The 21,057-nt window shown below is 34.5% G+C and overlaps 1 protein-coding gene across 1 annotated transcript in view; it reads left to right on the forward strand.

Moving 5' to 3' along the window:
- LOC111053198 (beta-alanine transporter) overlaps nucleotides 1-21,057 on the forward strand; it is a 208,593-nt gene that overhangs the window by 115,318 nt on the left and 72,218 nt on the right. Inside the window, exon 2 of the mRNA XM_039429322.1 lies at nucleotides 19,956-20,130. Within this exon, the coding sequence (XP_039285256.1) occupies nucleotides 19,956-20,130 (175 nt within the window). The remainder of the gene's footprint in view (nucleotides 1-19,955; nucleotides 20,131-21,057) is intronic.

Here is a 21,057-nt window from a genome sequence, read left to right on the forward strand (position 1 = left end):
GGCAATACTATTCTACATCGACTACGATTCAAAGATAATAATGGTTGAAACTGCAACGCTAGCGAGCCATCGGAGAGCAATGACACACGCCTGATGTACATTCCGTAGCTATGAAACTTTTCTATCCATTATTGTATTCCAGCGGAAAACTCTACCACTGAATTATATTAGTGAACTAAAATGGATTCAGTTGAACTGAATAAACCTAAGATAAGATTATAATTGTATTAATCACGGAAGGTAAACAATAAAGAATAGGGATATCAACAAAATAAGATGAAATATAAAGCGAATAGAATATAAAATATGAGGCCTTAGACATTATTCTTATTATTTTATGAATGGAAATATATTATCTAATGTACTAACTCCTAACTATGTGAATGTATAATTCAACTATGAATGGATGAGTATTAAGCTATTGAAAATGGGTATAGTATAGAATATTATGATAAATCGTCTTATGCTAAATAACTTATTATTATATTATTATATTATTATTAGAGACATCATTACTACATAGTATTATGACTGTTGATGACTTCAAAAATGATCATCACCCGATTTACCAAACAATCAATTATCTACTACCGTGGGAAAACTGTACAATCATTTCATTTACCGCGAGTATGCAGCCGATCAATGAAATAAAATTTAACCTAATTCACCTACCTAAATATATTTAAGATTACGAGGTAATAACATAATTTAATGACTATCTATTTGCGCAAGTTATTTACATTCCGGAATTTCTTCTATAACATTATTTGTCACGTAACAAAATCTTTGACTAATAAACCCTTCATGAACCCGTAATGAATCCTTCTAACAAATACGGTAAATATCTTTATCATAACTCTTTTCTCCTTTCTCCTTCTCATTCATTAGGAATCATCTCGTTGAGGTATAGGGACAAGGCTACAGAGTGGCGCCATACTCACAAAAACCTATCCATTATAACTCACGACAAAAAAAATTGTCTTCAATAGACTGATCTGTTTCCTATTTTTTTCTGATCTGTTTCGGATATTTTCCAACATGACTCAAGCGTGATTTTGCATTCCACAATCATGAGAAAAAACACTTTTCATTATAATATTCTAGTAGGAAACCTCTACCACAGAACGCTAGTCAAAACAAACTATGATCGAGTGCCAGGCTATTATTTATCGCAAACTCAAAGTACGTGACATTTTCTCTAAACACTGGAAGCATACTTTTCATCGCATGATTTTAATATGAAAACAAAATCTTTTTCACTGTAATATGAAAATCCAGCTCGATCAACTAGCTTAGGACTGCTAATGCTTGACTTCTGATTATCAACATTATGAAATTTACCAATACATTAACACATTAATAGACTACTATTACACTATTACTGATTCTCAAGTTCACTGACATTTCCAACCTTACTGGAGCCTCACATAATTATTTCTCAACAATAAACTTCATATCCAACTAGTTTCAATTACTCTACTAGAGCTCAAAATATCTAACTTATTCACATGGAAAACTTCTCACTCTTCCCTCTCGTTTTCCTTTGAACTAGACTTTACTGGCCAAGTAAGATTTCTACTATACTGCTAATTACTTTAATTAATTTTCCCAAAAAATTCTATTTCCTTTTGACACGAATTTTCCTACATATTTCTACCTTATATCCCCATTTAAATTTTTAATCAACCTTTCAACTCTCAACTACAGAATAATTTAAACTCATGCTTAACTCAAGAGATTTTCCCTTTTCATTTCAAATTCAACTAGAAGAATTTCACTGTTAATTTTATTTTGATTTAACCCGTTCAGTACTGTTCCAATATTTATTTCTACTTTCACTGATAACCATTTTAACATTACCTAGGTACTCGAAAAAGTTTCTCTGTTATTTTATTTGTATACCTTAACTGATCACTTTAAATATTCATTGTCTAAAACCTTCAATTTTCGTTACCATACCAAATTTCTAAACAACTTTAAACTCAATAATATCCCTTTTTTTACCAATTATTACTTGTGTTCTTGCGGCTGACTTTCCTACCAAACATTGACGAACCTTTTGACTGGGCTTCCCTAAACTGCATTACACTGATTGTTTTCCTTACAATCACTACGAAGACTCACTAAATATTCTAGATTTCGGTTTACGTTATTCTACTGACGAGCCCCATAACTCTCGAATGAACCAGACCGTTTACTAGATACAATTAAATCTTAGCTCACACCATCTTCGGTGCCTTTCGCTAAAATTATACAATTCCACCGTACAAATTTGCAAGGTTAGTCACAGCTAAATTCCTTGATTTGTTACATGGACAACTATCGGGCAGTGCTCCGTTCTTTCTGGACACGGACCTACACTCGCGCCGATTACCTAAATTCAACCTCAACACACACAGGCAGGACATCCCCTTGTCCTCCTCTAAATCTTGAGTCTCAACTAAACAAACAAAAAAATTCCTCACAGTCTACAGGAAACGTCATCAACACAACGGATCTTTACACTATCACTACGCATGCCTACCGCAAAAATCACACCTAAAAAAATATATTTCCAATAATAAAACTGATTCACCTTTTCGAGAATAAACATTACTGATAAAGGGACTTAACAACCTCATCTGAATCAACTTACTTTCATACAAATTCCCAAGGATTTGATTATCGTTTCAACTTTAATCTACAATACCCAATTATTTAGTTTAAACATCTCAAGGCCAAAACTACTCATAACTTTTCAAAACTACATATCAACAATAACTAATAAAACAGTTTCCTATTTATTCTCTGATTACCTTCGATCTACCTAAACTTATCAAAAAAATTTCATATTTTCCTCAAACATTCTCCATAATAATTTCCGAATTTCCTAATTTACTTGGGTTGACCTTTAAAATCTCAATATTCCCTTTCACTACTACTATAATGATATTCAACTACCAGACGTGAGACCAGAATACGTACGTTGACATTACAATAATTTCTATCATCATTCACGGAATTACAGAAACAAAAAATATTCAGCTCTTAGAATCAGTTTTTTCTCACATGTCTAGTTTCTTCTACTCATTTTTATTCTAACGTTAAACCTTCAATATCAATGATCAATGTCAATATGAAGTTTCAGAATACTTTCAACTTAAGCATCAATGATACTTGACTTTATCTTTAAGCACTTCAAAAGATTATCATTTTAATGGTTTAACATAACTGAATAACTTCCTGTTTCATCTACAATATTTAAACTTCAGAAAAATTGGAGTAGCAACAATAAATTATTCATTCAACTCCAAACCTAAAATATTGACAGTTAACACGTTCACAGAATGAATTATTAAGTATAGACTCAGAAAAATTGATCTAGTATTATTAGAGTAAGTTATGAAGAATTTAATTTTTTAGAAAATTTGAATTCCAGAGATTTAAATATCTCTAGACAGCAGAGTCGGCGCAGTTGTGTGCCAAAGAAGATGATTTTGCATAAAATTTAGAATTTAGAAATAGGCCGACACATCTAGAAAATACCTGAGTAATGCAGGTGAACGGGCTAGAGTCAAGAAAACTTCAATTAATCTTGCCATGCCTGATTTAATAGGTTTATACTATAGAAAATCACTACAATTTGAAATAATTGAAAAATACAAACAGTTTCAATAAAAATTGGCAACTAAAATCGAACAACAGAAACAACAATTTCATGTTACTTTGTTGACATTCTTCATCTGATTCGGGGGCGCATTACTATCCCCGTTTAGATAGCAATACGTCACAAAACCAAACAATATCAGTCATCAAATAACAAATAATTAACTTCAACATAAAATTACTCAAGAAAGAAAAGCCCGTTGAACCCAAGTTTCGTCGATAGTAACCATATAACCCATTTCATAATAATTTTGAATCCCCACTTTTGATTGACATTCTCGAATGAACCTTTGTTTCACTACACTGCACTTTCGTTGGTTTGTACGTTGCTTTATCGTCGGGGTTACAGTACCTTGTTTTTGGCGGTGAGCTTTTACCGGTTGAATTTGACTTGACGGCGACGTCCTCTTACGTCCCTAGACCTGTCGTCTGAACGGGTGTCTTGAAGCGGTTTTACATAAAGTTGCGGAACCAAAGGGGTGGTAGTACAAGAAGTTGGTTTGGGGACACACATGAACCGCTGTAAATAAATGTATTACAGCATTAATTTCTAACTCTTCCTACAATTCATCAAAAGCTAAAACAGGAGTTTATTCTGTTATTTAATTTAGATTTTATCTTGACGTTCTGATTTCCTTCTCAAAATTTAACAGATTTAAAACAAATTTACTTGCCAGAGTGTCATTAATCTACAATGCAACTTTATGAAAACACTCGTAATAAATTAATATAATGCTTTTAGAAAAATGAATACTTCATTAATTATGATGTTAACTTTTATGATATTTTCGTTTGGTTTGCAAAATCAAATATAATTTTTCATATAGTAGCTCGGCTAGTATTGTTGGAAACTTGTGCGCCAGCCAACATTTATTTTATTTATTATTTATGAACTATAGGACGCAATCCAAGTGTAAATAACGGGCATTCGCCCAAACTGCTCAGAACCTTAATTAAAAATGAACATTCCAGAGTTTATGATTGATTTACCTACAAATACAAGTCCAAAAACTAGTATCAACTGAAATTATGAATTTATCACCTAATAAAACAAGACACTTTATAACACAATAAAAGAAAAAAATATTGAAAATTTCACTTTAAGGAAAGATAATGTTTGCCTTATAAGATTCACCTTTAATTAAATAAAATTATTAGACACATAGAAAATAATTTAAATTGTATTAAAATTTGAACATTCATTAATATTAATTTCCTGGAGAAGAAAAACTTTCTTCTTCATCTATTAAGATTTCTATCATAAAAATTTACTAAATCATTCAAAAGCCTTAATGACATAAGAAAACAGAGTCTGAAAAATATAAATTAAAAAATGTCATAAACTCAATATGAACAATTCTTAAAAGTTTCATTTCAATTTAAAGGCTATCTTCCTGACTTTCAGCAATACTCTACGATAATATATCTCCAGAAACAATAACTCAAATGTAACGTAACTGAAAACTTTCTATACTTCTTAAGAAAAAATTTATAAGTATCTTCCATCACTAATAAAATCAAAAGGATTATTCTCAATCAATATTATTAACTTGAAAAATAACAGGCTTGTTGATAAAATCTTTTGATTGAAGTTTCAATTAATTAATTTCCCTAAATTATATTTTAACCTTAGTTTACGTACCTTAGCGGTTATTTGAAGAAACAATTATTCGTACATGATGAAGAAACACAATTAAACCTTTCAGGACATGGCACTACTAGTAAATTTAAACATTAATAAAAATAAAACTAGCTCCTACATTAACTACTGAAATAAACTTATAAACTGCCCAAAAGGGCGAAACATAATGACTACATCTTTACTCTCGTAGTGCTCCTAGCAAAGTGTCCTCCGGAACGTAATCTGGTCTGTCGGCTGGGGAATCGCCCCACTACTGTATTTAGAAACAGGTCTCCTATTGGGCGAATGGAATCAATTTGACCAATCGTCGCGTGGCTTCTACAGCCTTAGGACCAAATAGTAACTGCAAAATCGGTAGTTTGTTATAATTTCAATGCTTGCTGTTTTCCAACTTATCGCATTTTATGTCGTGACAAGAAGGCTAAGTTTTAGAGATAATTCCATAATCTACATTCCTCGACGACTCGGAGCCACAATGTTCAAAGATCATGAACAGTGCTATTCTAAGAAAAGGTAATGTCTGTTGTGACATTAGTTGAAACAATCATTGATGTTTATTGATATTCATCACATTCATATAATTGATATTGATTGATCACATAATTATGATATAAATGGATATTCATCCCAACAGTCCATCCATGAAGTATGACTGTACATCCAATATAGGTGTCAAGAAGCAAGCTTTGTTTGTGTTCATGCTTACAATTTCTTGGAACGCCAGAGAGCTTGAGGAAGGATACTCATCTTTTGGCTGCATGTGTGTATTCAGAGTCAGTGACTCACACGTGGCTCATTAACTCAGATACAGAATAAGCAGATACACCGTTTATCAACTCGGAGCAGCTCCTTCTAGTCCATAAACCACTCAAGCTGAAATTCAATCAACTCATACTCCAAGGATTACTTTCCCATTAGTTTTGAAAGCTTCAAAGTGATAAGGAGTTGAACTCAAACATCATAGTAGACAGTAATTCGATGATTGCGATATTCTTTGAACAGCATATTCAGCAACTCGGATTGCCACTGACAGGCACAATTTGTTCTTCAAAATGTATCGAAATTCAAATTTTTATGAATGAAAACTATCCAGCATTTACTAGTATGACTCTTTGGTATAATCAAGTGCTCATAATATAGGAGAACTATAAGGGAATCAACAGACAATCGAAAATACTTGTTATGTAATGCAGAAATTTGATAATGAAGTAATTAAGGATGCATGAAATGCGTTTTGGAAGAAGATGGTTGAACCTGCGTGCATAGGCTAAACCAGGCTAGCCCTGTGTGTAGACCATAAATGGAGAATGGACAGTCCTCACTTTTTATTACGCTGAAATATTATCAGCGGCAAACGTGACTTGTTATTCATATCTTCATCCTTGCAAACAAGTAAGTTAATTTTTTTCAAGCTCAGATAAATAAACATAAAAAAAAATCAAATCAAATTTTATTTCACCACAACAAAAATAATACAACAAAAACATAAAGTAACAGATTTATTATATTCTTAGCTTCAATCACTCGCATCAAATTCAATAACTTCCAATTCTTGAATATAAGTCTACAACTATCACCATTATCTAGTTGTATATTCTATCATCAATGAACTTATCTGTTGCTTTCCAATTTTCTTAATAATTGAGTTAGAATTCGAGGTGGAACTCTCTAACGATGAAAAATGAAATAGAAAGACAATATCACATTAATTCTAAGAAAATGTACGAAAATATCAATGAATAAAACACTCCGAAAGCAGAGAAATGTTGGTACAGTATTTTCTGCAGTTAATATCTTAGAAAGTGCCAGTAGCGCTTTTGTCATATTTATCGCTTCATGGTAGGTAATAATAATAATAATAATAATATCGTGTGACCTGGCTGGCTCCTACCATGGTAGGTAATGACAGAGATAATGTATTGTTTTTTACTCTATGGTAATGGTAGGTAATATTGAAGTGAGTTGGTTTTATGAAAAAGCAATACCCCTTTATAAACCAGAGCACCACATAGTATTAGACGACCAAGAAATTCTTATTCAACTGATATGTGGACAATAATTCAATTAAGAAGTTGTGCCAAGTTATTTATATTATTTGAGTGGAGCTAGAAAGACTGACAACAGTGCATTTGATGAGCATTATGGAAATCAATACAACTATATAGGCACTGTCTGAACCAACCAGCCATTAATTTATTATTGGGCTTACCCACTTAGTTATGAAGTTAGAGTCTTCTAAGGGGCAGAACGGAACATTTCTCATGAGATTTGAGCAGATCGGATTAAACGCCTTGAAACTGCGATTCAATTCATATTCTTGGCGGTTCCTTAACCTAAGGCCTTGCTGCAAGCGATTTCTAGCTCGTTTCCGGAATCCCCTGGGAGTAGGAATCGGGCGAACTGTAAAAGCGGGATGTTACCCTGACAGCAGACCTTTGCTTATATCTCATTCGCAATCACTCTTGATCCCTTCCCCTTCAACCTTTGGGAATCCAGAGTAAGGTTTATCCCTCTCTCTCCACTCACACACATTCACATTCAAAGTTGTTGAAGTGACTGGCACAAACAATCCAATGTAACACGATTGTAACATAAAAAGTCAATAGAATGGAAACACATCTATAAAGATGATTCTCTCTATATACCGTTACAAATAAAATTATTTATAGATAATAATTATTCTGACAAAAATCTATTTTAACGACTATTGAAATCTCTAAATTTTTCAAAACAATGTACAATTGTTTATTCGTATTTTTTATTGTCATTTTGTTAACAAATAATTTAAAACTCTTCCAAACTATTGATTTCCAATTTATTTGATCCTTGCTCGGATGAAATCAGTTTACATTAGAATATCAATTACATTCATAGATGTTATTCATTGCTGTACTTCAAATTTTCGAGTAAATTAGTTATAGTCAACCAGTTGTGTTCCTACCCGTCCGACTCATTCATGGTGAAATGTTGTAAATTGATATATCAGCTCCAGAATCCGAAATCACTCATCAATCTGCAGTGGCAATTTTGCATTACTATGGCGACATATGGCTTTTTTCAATTCGTAAACGGATATCTGATGCAAGCGAGCATTGAGAGTTGATGTGGCCAAATTCCCACCACAACATTTTCTAGCATCAACCCAGATTTGAGTCTCTAGAATATTTATTCGAAACCAGGCGTTCACATTCTGTCAGGCTCCATTGAGTGCTGCGTTATTAAAACTGATAGCAATAGGTGGAGTGCTGTGTTACTACAGAAATCAATTCAGGCTTATCCCAACCGATAATTCCCATGCTCTTTTTCAGTTTGCAACAACTCTTTGGGGTTGATTGAGAGCAGCCTTCAAATATTATTAAATCTTCAAATTGATGATGATAAATTCTATAATAATTTTTGAGCTCTTTACAACCATCCTGATAGTGATCACCCACCAGAAGAAGGGTGGCATTTTTCTTCATATTTTAAATAGAATGAATGTTTATTTCACTAGGATTTCTCTCATATTTTGTGAGGAATCATTATATTTTTCTTATCTATCTATAATTTATGTAGAGGAGAATTGGTTTAAAAATGTACGGTGTAAGAAATACACGAATGACGCATCATCAAGTCTGAACTACTAAATTGATTAACTTGAAATTTTTTATAAATATATTATTATTTACCGGGTATATTCTGTGTAGTCCTATTTCCAGTTCGTTAGGTTTCCAGTACGTCAAGTTTTTAGTTCATCAAGTTTTCAGTTTGTTATACTCCACTTGTAAGTGGCCATAGTGATAAAATAGTGTATTCCGAGGTATTATCTTCTATCTTCTTATTCTTCTTCCATCCATATCTTCTACTATATTTTATATCATATAAAATAATGAAATTGTATATACATGTACGGGATTCGAAATACGAGTTTATCGTATCTTCGCGTCTGAAATACTGTTGACGCCATTTGAATATTTTGGAGTTTGGCGCTTGTAGTTAGCTTTCAATCTCCCCCGTCTATTGGCGCACTCTAATGCGTAATTGTTCAATTGTTTGGTTTGTAGTTTTCGAATGCCAGTTGGTTCGAAAAGCTGGCTCCGTTGACAGGACAGTTCGACTCATTCATTGATTTGTTTGTATTTTTATCGAAAATTATTAAAGGTAATTTCGTGTCTCCGATCGTAGGGAGTAATAATTCATTTTAAAGTACATGTGAGAATTTGAGGATTTTTTACATTGAAAGTAGTAGTGGATTAGTAGTAGAATTGAGAAGCAGAATTTGTTTTTTACATGATTCAACAACTCTCTGCAGTACATCATAAATAATCAGAGGTCAAGTGATTTATTTACATTTCTCTATTCCTTTATTCTTTCCTTTACCTTTTCACCACCCAAACTCATAGGTATGAGATTTTCATTGCATCATAAATGGATTCATTAGTCTTTATCTGCCAGAATATATTGAATATTAAATCGATTAAAATTACAGTCCACTTAATGAGAAATTTGTATAACTAACTACTGAACTGATAAAACTGAAACTTCGAAGATTCGCCTATTTTAATTTGTTTTAATCAATTGATTACAATTTGAATAATCAAAACAAATTTATTCAAATTTTGATACAAAGTTTACGTGAGATAAAATCCCAATAATTTTTTTTTTCATTGTAAATTATTATTTGTTGATACTTTGAATATCACCATGGAACTATAAAACTAGATTCAATCTATTTGTGCATTAAACAACCCTTATGGAGCACGGGTTATCTGATAGTTTCATATGAATTCTTCTCCATATTTTCTCTTACATCCATCCACGTGAGAGATCGTAATTCCTGCCTACACTTAGCAGGATTTTTATCCACAGTATTATTTTTATTCAACATTCCCATTGACATTGAATCCGAATTGTGAGTGTTCATTAAATTGATAGTCAAACAATTTCAAGTTTATAGTTATCAGTCGTAATCGGTCAGCCGATGAGTAAACAACTAATTCTGGTTTGCTTATCTTTATCTCTTTAGCCGCCTGTCGTTTGCCATACCGTGCTTCTACTTGATTCCGCTATTTTGTTCTTTGTATATCGAGTTTGAACTATTCTGAATTTGAATTGAAGTCTATTAATTTTTTTTCTCGTGTCGTGAGCACGGCAGACACGTGTAAAAAGTGCGACTCAGTGATCCAGGCTGAGGATAGTCTCAAATGTACAGCTTGTAGTGGTGTTTTTCATTAACCGTGTTTGGACCCTTCTAATCCGAGTATAACAAAAGAGTTAAATAAATAAATGGAAGTGCTGCGAGTGCAGTCAACAGGACACAGAACAGGACAGTCTTAGATCTATACTTGAAGCGTTTCGAAAGGAGATTAACGAAAAAAATTTATAGGGTTCAAAAAAACTTGAGTTCAGTCATCAAAGAAGTCAACGTTTTGAAGGAGCAATACAATGAAATCTATAAATCTTGTAAAGAGAACACTAAATCCATCAACGTTATAACACGTGAAAATACTCGACTATGAAGTGAAGTGAAACAACTTAAATCGCAGATACGCGAAAAAATAACATTATAATTTCTGGCGTACCAGTAACCAAAAATGGAAATGTTTTTAAAATTCTCGAGACAATAGCTAAACATCCTATCTAATCGTGTGAAAATCCAAATTTTACAGGTTACAATATTATCAATTTTTCTAATATCTAATTTTATTTTTCAATTTAACTAGGTAGTCTACTTATAATTATATCTAAAAAACGTTCTCACCCTATTGTTTCTTCTTTTATTAGCAACCATTTGAAGATAAAAACTGATGTTAATGTTGATATTACGCAGGACTAAAATTAACTTAGCTCAGAACAATTTTGTATACAATTTTAGGCATGAATTACTTAATCTGGTTCACAGCATATTAAATATCTCTATTAATGTTAGTATCTTGCCGTCCTTTCGAAGCTATTGATCAGTCATGTGAATACAACATTCGAATAATATTTATGTTACTTTCAATAAACTCTACATTGAAAAGATCCATCTAACTTTCGATGCAACGTTGAGTGCCCTATCAAACAGAACATAAAATCGAAGCGTAGTAGGCTACTTACTTAGTTATCATGATTGTTTGAGATAAGGTTGAGGAGTCCTTTAACCAAATCTACATTTACATTTACATTTATTACATTCCTTAATCACAACATTAAATTAATGATTGGGAGAGAATCAACAGGATAAACCCAAAACTGTTCCTCTCCCTAATTTTGATAAAAATAGTCCAAATGAGGTTATGAAAACACTTTTATAAAGATCACAAAAATGTACAGTCCAAATATACATTATACTAAAAACTTTGTATCTCGGTTGATCAGAAAGATGAAACAAAAAAAAAAGACAGAAAAATCACAAAAACATTCACTATCAGCATATGATCAGTAAAATTGCGATAAACTATTTAAAGCTTTATTAGCTATCGCGTGTTAACATGTGAAACTATTTACCTATGAATTCATTTAGTTTTTGCTATCAAGCAGTCTCATCACCATCTTCTTGGAATTCTCCTACTATATTATTTGAGAAAACTAGTTTTTTAGCTTTTATTTTTCACCTTTTTAAAAATCAATTAATAAATAACATAATAATTTAAATGTACGTTTCATATCAAACATGCCTATCTCATACAATGGAGAAGATGGATATTCACTAAGAAATTAGAAAAGTTAATATTCAACTTAATCAATTAAATAATTCCCTGGAATGAATAAAAGCATACTATTTTTCTGATTCAATAGTGTCTGTAAACATGATTGATCTATCACTATTTTTATCATGCTATTAATATGGCATAATGATAGTAGTAAATATAATTGGCTAGTCTATATCTATCAATATATTTACTTATTTTTATAAATAATAAAACTATTCCATAAAAATTTTTACTTAGTGAAATTTTCAATATTTTTGTGATTGTAAAGGAAGATTTTTGTTTGGATTTGTATTTTGAAACTGATTAATCTGATAAATTTGAAATTATTGTAGAACATACATTTTTTTGGACTCAAAATAGTGTGTGAATTAAGTTATCATTTGCATAACCTCTAGACTGTGTATTCCAATTGAGGTTTAAAGCAGTTTTGGGCGAATGACTGTTGCTTTTACCTGCATTGTATCTATTGTCTATGAATAAATGAAATGAAATATTATATTATCTATTGCAAACGAATTTAATACACTAAATACCACCGCTGTTGGATGGTAGCTCCTCCGTGACTTGCCCCACATAAGCATCAACGACGTACAACTTGACTACAGCACCAGGGTGGAAAATCTAGGCTTGACTTTCCCAAATACTCTCGACTGTACAGACCATGTGAACTTGACTTGTAACACACAGAGAGTTGTAGCTGGGATTAACTCATTGAAAAGGATTGGGCACCTATTGCCTTTTCCTACTAAAATCATGTTGGTTAAAACCCTGATATTCCCCTTTTTTCGACTTAGTGACTATGGACATGACTGTTCAACTTACCCAGAAATTGCAGCGTGCTCAGAATTACTGTGTGCGCTTCATCTTTGGTTTACGACGGGACGAGCACATTACTCAGTACTATGGACAACTTGAACTTCTAAGATTGCACGAGTATATAGGAGTCTCCATGCACTCATGTTCCTTTTTAAACTCTTGAAATCTCCATCTCCCAATTACTTGGCGGCACGGTTTCGCTTCATGAGCGATGTTGGCAGGGGTGGGACGCGTCATGGACTTGCTCATTGTCTATTCCAATTCACAGAACTATATAACAAGTCATTCCATGTTACTGCTATTAGATTATGGAATTCACTGCCAGCTAATATTAGACTGCTAGACAGTCATCGCCGGTTCAGTGCGGCTGTTGTGGCGTGGATCAAGCTGTTTCTAATTCACATCAACAATATTAAAAGGTTGAACCTACATGGACAACTGCTTCTATTTGCTGATGATACAGCTCTGGTTTCAACAGGTTGCACCTGGACGGAAACATTCAATAGAGCCTCATCTGACTTGGTGAAATTGAATAACTGGTTTGATAACAATTTTCTATCAATAAATGTTTCAAAATCGAAGTGCATGCCGATTCTCCTTCGGAATAGCCCTGGACCCTGGGTGCTCAAAATGCACTCATGCGGCGATTCAAATCCTAAGGCATGTGACCGTCCGGTCATAGAACAGGTATTACAATACAAATACCTTGGTATTTGGTACCTTGGTATTTGATCATAAGTTGAGCTGGGCGCCCCATGTGCAGTATCTCAAGCAAAGGCTTCGAAGAATGATCTATGCTTTTGGACAACTACTAGGGCGAGTCCTGAGTGCTGGTCATCGTCGGTCTGTGTATTGTGCAAATGTGCGGACGTTGCTCGAATATGGCATCTTGGCGTGGGGTGGTGCCTCTTTGGGAGTACTGCGGCCTCTCGCAATCTCACAGCCCTTATCAAAAAGCTGCTTGTCAAAAATCATAGGTATTCAACACATCTCCTCTTCCAGGAATTCCCAGTTTTGAATATAAAACAACTGTTTATAAAAAATCTTCTTGTTTTTATAAAAAAAGTAACTTTAGTTTCACCGAAATCCAACATAAATACCCAACCAGAAACAGATTGCATACCAACATTCAGATTCCCCGGTTAAATAACTCCATTCAACAAGGAAACTGTTTCCACGTAGCTCATTAGCTTTACCGTAATATTCCAGTTGAGATCTCTGACATTGTGGGGTGTAGCGTTGCCCTATACAAGCGTAGAGTGAGCAAGTGGCTGCTCTACATTGGGGCAGAGGCTTCGGAGGCTCTCCTAAATTCGCCTTATAGATGAATATCTCCTTTGAAAATGCTTTGAATATTATTATGTTTTTAATTTTTATCCCCCACACAATATTAAAATGATAAAGTTATGACTGCCCAGTGAAACCCTTAAGCGCCGTTGAGCTGAAAATTATTATTATTTGTATGTTTATACTGCAATCATATATTTTTTTCATATTTTACTTTCAATTTCAAACTATGTAAAGTATCATAATTTCCTCAATTCAAACAAGTGTATTTCAACTGTCTGATTTTGTTCGACTCCTCCCTGCACACGGACAAGTCATCCACGCAGGGAGTATAATATTCTTTATTTACCATTGTTACACTATTATTTTGTAAATATGTCTTTTTGATGAATAAATTTGAATTTGAATTTACTCCTATACGTAGAAGCAAATACTAACCACACCTGACTGCAAAATTAATAAATGGCATGCCTCAACCAATTTCAAACTATCGCCTCATGAATAACCAGCTCCTCAATCAATGAATCTACTGTGGAACTCGGTGTTTGCGAATCGATAAATTTCTAGAGTTTGTGAAAACCAGCCAGTTATTTGTCGAAGTTGGAAGGTAATTTCAAATTTCTGCGTTTGACGTGCTGCATGTTCTCTCAGGTGTCCACTGTATCACGAGACAACCATTACAATCACAGATTAATCGATCAACAAAAGAGCGACAAACTGCAACGACATAGTTGTGAAGAGGGTGGGCTCTGAGAGGGGTGAGTAGGGAAGTGTTTCTCGCACTTTTCACGCTCAAACGGACAACTGAAGCTGCTTTGAACCGCAGCCATCCAAGGAATCCGGCCCAGCCGACCGACCGCCGCCGACTCGCATAAACTTCGCCACTATGCTGCGAGCCAATAATATGTTCAGTTGTTCACCAAGTCAAGCTTCACAGTTGGATAGTCAATGAATGAGCTCTTGATTTCTGCTGGTTCCATTCCTCTTGTTGTGTTAAATGCCAACTCGGCCAGCATTATACTGGTTCCATTGTTTCGCCAAACCTCAAAACCTCACATTGGGTAACAACTATCTACAATCACCAGAACTGAAATCGTTCTAGACTTATTCAAACTACAAATCAGCAGACTAACAATTTAAGAACAATCTAGACCAACAAATTAACAGATGACTTACTCGCTGTTGAAAGACCTCAATTTAAGCGTTAACAATTAATCATTTGTTTGATTTGCGAGTGACAAAGGCTATGGAGAGTATTATATTTTCTTCAATTAAGACCCCTCCTAATTTTACAAGCAGCTTTATTATTTTGATAAACTCCTCAGTCACTAATTTGAATCAACTGATCATCTGCAATGAGGAATATCTCATAAAATAATATTTCCAAGACTACCAATGTACTATCGATAAACCCAATGATTAGATATGTGAGAATTACAACTCTCAAAAAACGTACAATTTTATTTCCTCTAGAAATATTCTACATGGACCACAATCCACAATTGATGTTGGTCAACAGTTAGATCATTCTCTGCGATATTTTACAGGAAAGACACTAACAGGTGATTTAATCATACCTTCAAAATCTTTTAATATGGATTTTTGAGCCCATTACGGTTAATAAAGATTCTTACTCATTAACTAGAACTAGTCAACATTATATGAATGCCTGTCGTACATTTTTCGCAGTTATTATCCTAAGAAACAGCAGTCAAGCGTTAACAACTTCGTATCAGAGAATTCAATTGTTCACACCCCAAACCAATTAATGATAGGATAGGCAGACTTCTGCGGAATTAAAAAAGACAATATCGCACTTTTCCAATCGCAGTAATCCAAGTTACAAACTGACTACTTTTTCAGCCGAGCTCGGCATTGACGTTCCCTGTGTAAATTTACGGTTGGCTCTTGCTGTCAAACCAGTGCGTATTCAGAATTCCCAGTCCGAAAAAGTTTCTCGTTCGGCTGGATTTATTTCACGAGAAGATATCGAGAACAGAACTGTTTAAAAAGTGGTGGAAAAACTGGATGTGTTGTGATATTGGCGACTGGCAACGTGTCACTCCAATAACTATCTCCAACGTGTCACTCTCTGTGGGAAATAATTCGTGTTGGCATTGTATTGGGTATTGGCTTGAAATGTGCACACTGCACACACGACAGCTGGTCAGAAATTCTCATCAATTTGAGGAGACAGCTCGACTGCAATTCTTGTTAGTGGTGCGGATCCATCCAAGTTCCCAAGTATGTGCCACATGTACATTGTACAACCTACATCAGTTTCATTTGATTTTGGTTATTTTAGAAGTAGCCTCAGTGTCGGAATACTCCGCATTTATTATAATGCATTTCATTATAATGATGGTTATGTGCATTATGAGATATCCTTTTTTATATTATGATTTCCACCATGATCTGTAAATGTTTCAATTATTTCAACTCAACATTAAGTGACTCTCAAGTTCTCGATTTTGAAGATTTGTTAAGTCATTAAATTATCCATACTATATATTATATTGAGAAAGAAAAATTATAATTATTGGGGAATACAAATAATCTGTGGTTTGCTTTTCTTTATCGGTCGTGTGTATTTTTTATGATACAGTTAATATTATTGTTACAACAGTTGGTATTGAATGAGTCTCATGCCACCAAGTGGTATTGGATTTTGGATCTAGATAGTATTTCTGCATTTGATTTTCAACTTTTTGTAAATAATAATCTCATTCTATACACTCACTCCTCAATAACCACTCCAACACTCAAGTCAGAAAACAAATTCAATTCAAGAAGTTACTATATTTATCAAAAGTTGAAAATTGTCTTATTTTATCTGGGATTTTCAGAAGAGTAGCCTCTGTGTTGACAATGGATTTCAAAATTATGAATTCTCATCGTTATGGAATACCGATAATCTGGGGTTCGCTTTTCTTCATCGGTCATGTGTATTTTTTATAATCCATTATAGATTATTGTTACAACAGTTACAGGTAATTAATGAGTCCCAAGTTCAAAGCCACCAAGTGATACTGAATATAAGCTCTTGATAGTAATTTTATATCTCATTCTAGATATTTTTGTGAGCCGTAAGTGATTTTAATAATCTTTTTAATAAAAATTTTCACTCTTTTACACTTCTCACTTTCCAAAAACTATTTTTACACTAGGAAAAGTCTGGATACAAATCCTACTCAAGATCTAGGCTAACATCATTCATCGATAGTTGAAAATTTGGATATTATTTCTGCTTAGATTAGCTCGAGTGGAGAGCTTGCTCGAGAATACATAACGTACCTTCATTATGTAAATCTATCCAATGAAATTCGAAATCACTCTTATTTATTTCATCAAATAGTTTGCTCTTTGCTCTTTGTTGAGAAAGTCATATCAAGCTAGCTACAGAAAGTCTAACTAGATTATCCATGCTGCACCCTGTGTGTTGGGGGAGCTTTGAGTCGATCATCGTACTCAAGAATGTGTTGAAAACCAGAATTCATCCACAGTATCCATACTTGTAGGAGGCGACTGAAATGGACCTCAAGGCAGCTCCAGAAGTTGCCTTGCCTTCAAACCCACGAGATCTGCCCCATCAGGGCAGTTTCGGAGGGGAAAAAAGAAAAACCCAAGAGACCAGAGATGGGTGAAACTTCAGGCACAAATGTAGGTCAAGAGGCTTAGTCGAGGGTGGCCAGGTGCCCTAGAGGCAATTTGGCGACCCCTCCTTCAGCGGAAGGACCTATAAAGAAGCCAGGAGTGAAAATCACGTAGGTCACGATTTTGTGGGTGGAGAGACCAAAACTCACCACTGCTCAGAGAAGGGCGGCCATTCAGAAAAAAAACTTCTTTGGAGAGGTGACGCTTCTGACCCTGCTGAGTTTTGGAGGGGCAAAAACAAAAACCCGAGAGACCAGAAATGGGTGAAACTCCAGGCACAAATGTGGGTCATGAGGCTCAGTCGAGGGTGGCCGGGCGCCTGGAACCCTAGAGGAAGTTTGGCGTCCCCTCTCACAGCGGAAGGACCTACGAAAAGACCAAGAGTGGAACTCACGTAGGTCACGAGTTTTGGGTGGAGTGACCAAGCCTTACCATTGCTCAAGGAAGGACGGACATTTAGGTTAAACTTCTTGGGAGAGGTGAGGCTTCTGACCCTGCGAAGTTCCGGAGGGGAAAAAGAGAAAACCCAAGAGACCAGAGATGGGTGAAACTTCAGGCACAAATGTGGTTCAAGAGGCTGAGTCATGGGTGGCCGGGCGCCCTAGAGGCAACTTGGCTACCCCTTCATCAGCGGTAGGAGTGGAAGTAGACCTTCAAAGTAGGCCAGGAGTGGAACTCACGTAGGTAACGAGGACTAATCAGTCTCTAGAGACTGCCAAGCATATCACACTTGATTGCAACAAGCAACCGGGTGATGAATGTGATGCTAGTATAGGGAAAACTCCTGGTTCTTGTAAAGAACACAGGATTTGGTTTGTCCAACTAACATACTACTTGGGAACACAATAAGCTTCGGTTGACGTGTGGGATTCTTTGAACCTTTGGATCCTTGAATCCATCTCTTCAAAAACAATAAACAATAAACAATATTCATGGTGATCATGCTCCGAGAGTTGAGAGAAAGATTTTTTCAATTTCACATTTCATATGAAATTCCATAAAAGTTGTAATAGTTTTCACAATAGTAACCTGGCATTTTATACACAGGATGATTGCAAGGATATATTGCGTCGTAAAATACACCAACGTATCAAGTAAGGAGTGCCAGAATGAGGAAGTGCTATAAGATTAAAAATGTGACGGGAAAAAATCCCAGACCAAGAAATGACTTCTAGTGGGAGCGTTCATGTCTTTGCTGCTCAAACTGCAACAGTTTTATTAGTGCTGGAGGACTGGAGCTGTGGATTACATTTTACGATCGTTCCACTTCAGAATAAGACATAATTTCCATCTGAAGTTTGTTGACGATATTACGATGATTTCTTACTCTTGCTGCAGATGAGAGATACAAGAAAAATAAGAATGTGTTTGAGATTATGAAAAATATAGCTATTTTGCATCATATTGGATACTTTGTGCGAACATGAACTTCAACACAACCGCTTGCCTATAATTCATTATTTTTGATTAGACAAATTCGCAGAAAGCTTGATATGGGCATACGTTAGCGTAAGATGAACATTGAAAACTCTAATAAAGATTGAAATTATCTTTTTAAAACGTCTTTAATCTCTGACGGAGAAAACCTATATCAAAATATTTTTTCTATCTAGATTGTTTGTTCTGGGTCTCTGAATAAAATAAGAATGAAATCACAGCTAAAATCTGAACGTAACATTCTCTATTGTATTATTCAATGTGTGATTGCTTATAATTTTTATGCATGTACACAGGGAACATAGAACTTCTTTCTATCTCGTTAGTCTTGAGAATTTCGTGTATATATCCCTATTATTTGTAGATTAGATCTTGGTTATAGATTGAACTCATAGTTCATAGCCTATAGCCTCAAAATCTGAAATAATATTTTCTATCGGAATTACTTAGATTCGTTTTTGTTGTTACACGGCGAATATTGATGTCTAGCAAACTTTCTACTGATTCTAGCCTATGTCTATCATCTACGTCTGTTGCATTTTTTAGTATATTCCAGTTTCATCTATCATTTGCGAAATTAGCACATCAAGAGTTTATTATTATAATATTATTATTGCGAATAAGCATCGCCCAACTTGATGAACGATTACATAGACTGATCGACATACTTGTAGCTTAATCTATATCTAGTTTTTCGTGATGAATGAATCTGATCAAAAAAATAAAAATGGATCAAGCTCATACTGTTGAATTGAATCTATTAAAATATATTATAATTATTTTCGTTATCTGTGTTTCAGTATCCCACTGATTCTTCGAGAAGGCGAATACATTCACAGTCAATGTGACATGTACGAGAGGAATTATTCGGATGTGCTGGGCGGGGCTGGCATAGATGCCAATCTCACCACCTCTCCATGCCAGTACGGCTGGAATTTTGACTATTCCAGATATGCAGCAACAGTTGTCACCGAGGTAATTCAATCAGATCATCAGCTCATTACAATGTTCATGTCTGTTTTGTCACATTGTTTAGGCCTAATTAACAATTGCTGGTGTGATGCTAATTCAGACTTCTACAGTGACTGTAGCCACTGAACTCAGAAATGGGGATGTCAATCCCGGGACTGATTTCCAATCCTGGTATTTCGGGATTATCCAATATCAATCCCAGGATCCCGGGACTGATCCCGGGATTGGCAAAAATCAGTTTCATGCATTTTTAACCAATTTTTCCTCCTCAATTACATGTTCAGTAACAGTGTGTGTGGATAAAAAAAGGGCTCATCATAGAGGAATATTATTTAAATGGAACATTACTTAGGGAACATATTAAAATTGAACATTCTATTCCTATAAATGTTTTCAAGATTAGGAGTAACTTTTTCCAAAAGCTTTAGCACTACTAAATGAAATCTTGTAGAGCCAACTGTATTATCACTTCAACTAGCTATACAGTACTACTTATGATAGAGAAAGAGAAGATATATGATGAATCATTAGACAGATGATAGATGGTGCTTGTTTATTTCTGATTTCTGAAGTCTTTTTAAAGTTCTGAGTGCATTTCAAGGAAATTACATTAGCACTATTGCAAATATTGCGCCGTCTAGACCAGTGAATATAGATTGTAATAAAGAATAGAATTTCCAATATAGAATGGAATTTTTAATATAGAATAGGATTCTTAAGTATAGAATTAAATTTCTTTTCTCACTGGTCTAGACTGGTAATTGTGGTGCTGTGTAAACAGAAACAAACGTAGAGGCTTGAAACCGATGTTGAGCCGATCAACAACCATTCTGAGAATGACGCGAACCCATTATGTGAATTCTATTTATCCAGTACAGAGTACAGTATATTATGTATATGCAACTGTAGGCTGTGCCTGTAGAATAAATT

The sequence above is a fragment of the Nilaparvata lugens genome, chromosome 5 (assembly GCF_014356525.2).
Source record: "Nilaparvata lugens isolate BPH chromosome 5, ASM1435652v1, whole genome shotgun sequence".
Taxonomy (NCBI): Eukaryota; Metazoa; Arthropoda; class Insecta; order Hemiptera; family Delphacidae; genus Nilaparvata; species Nilaparvata lugens.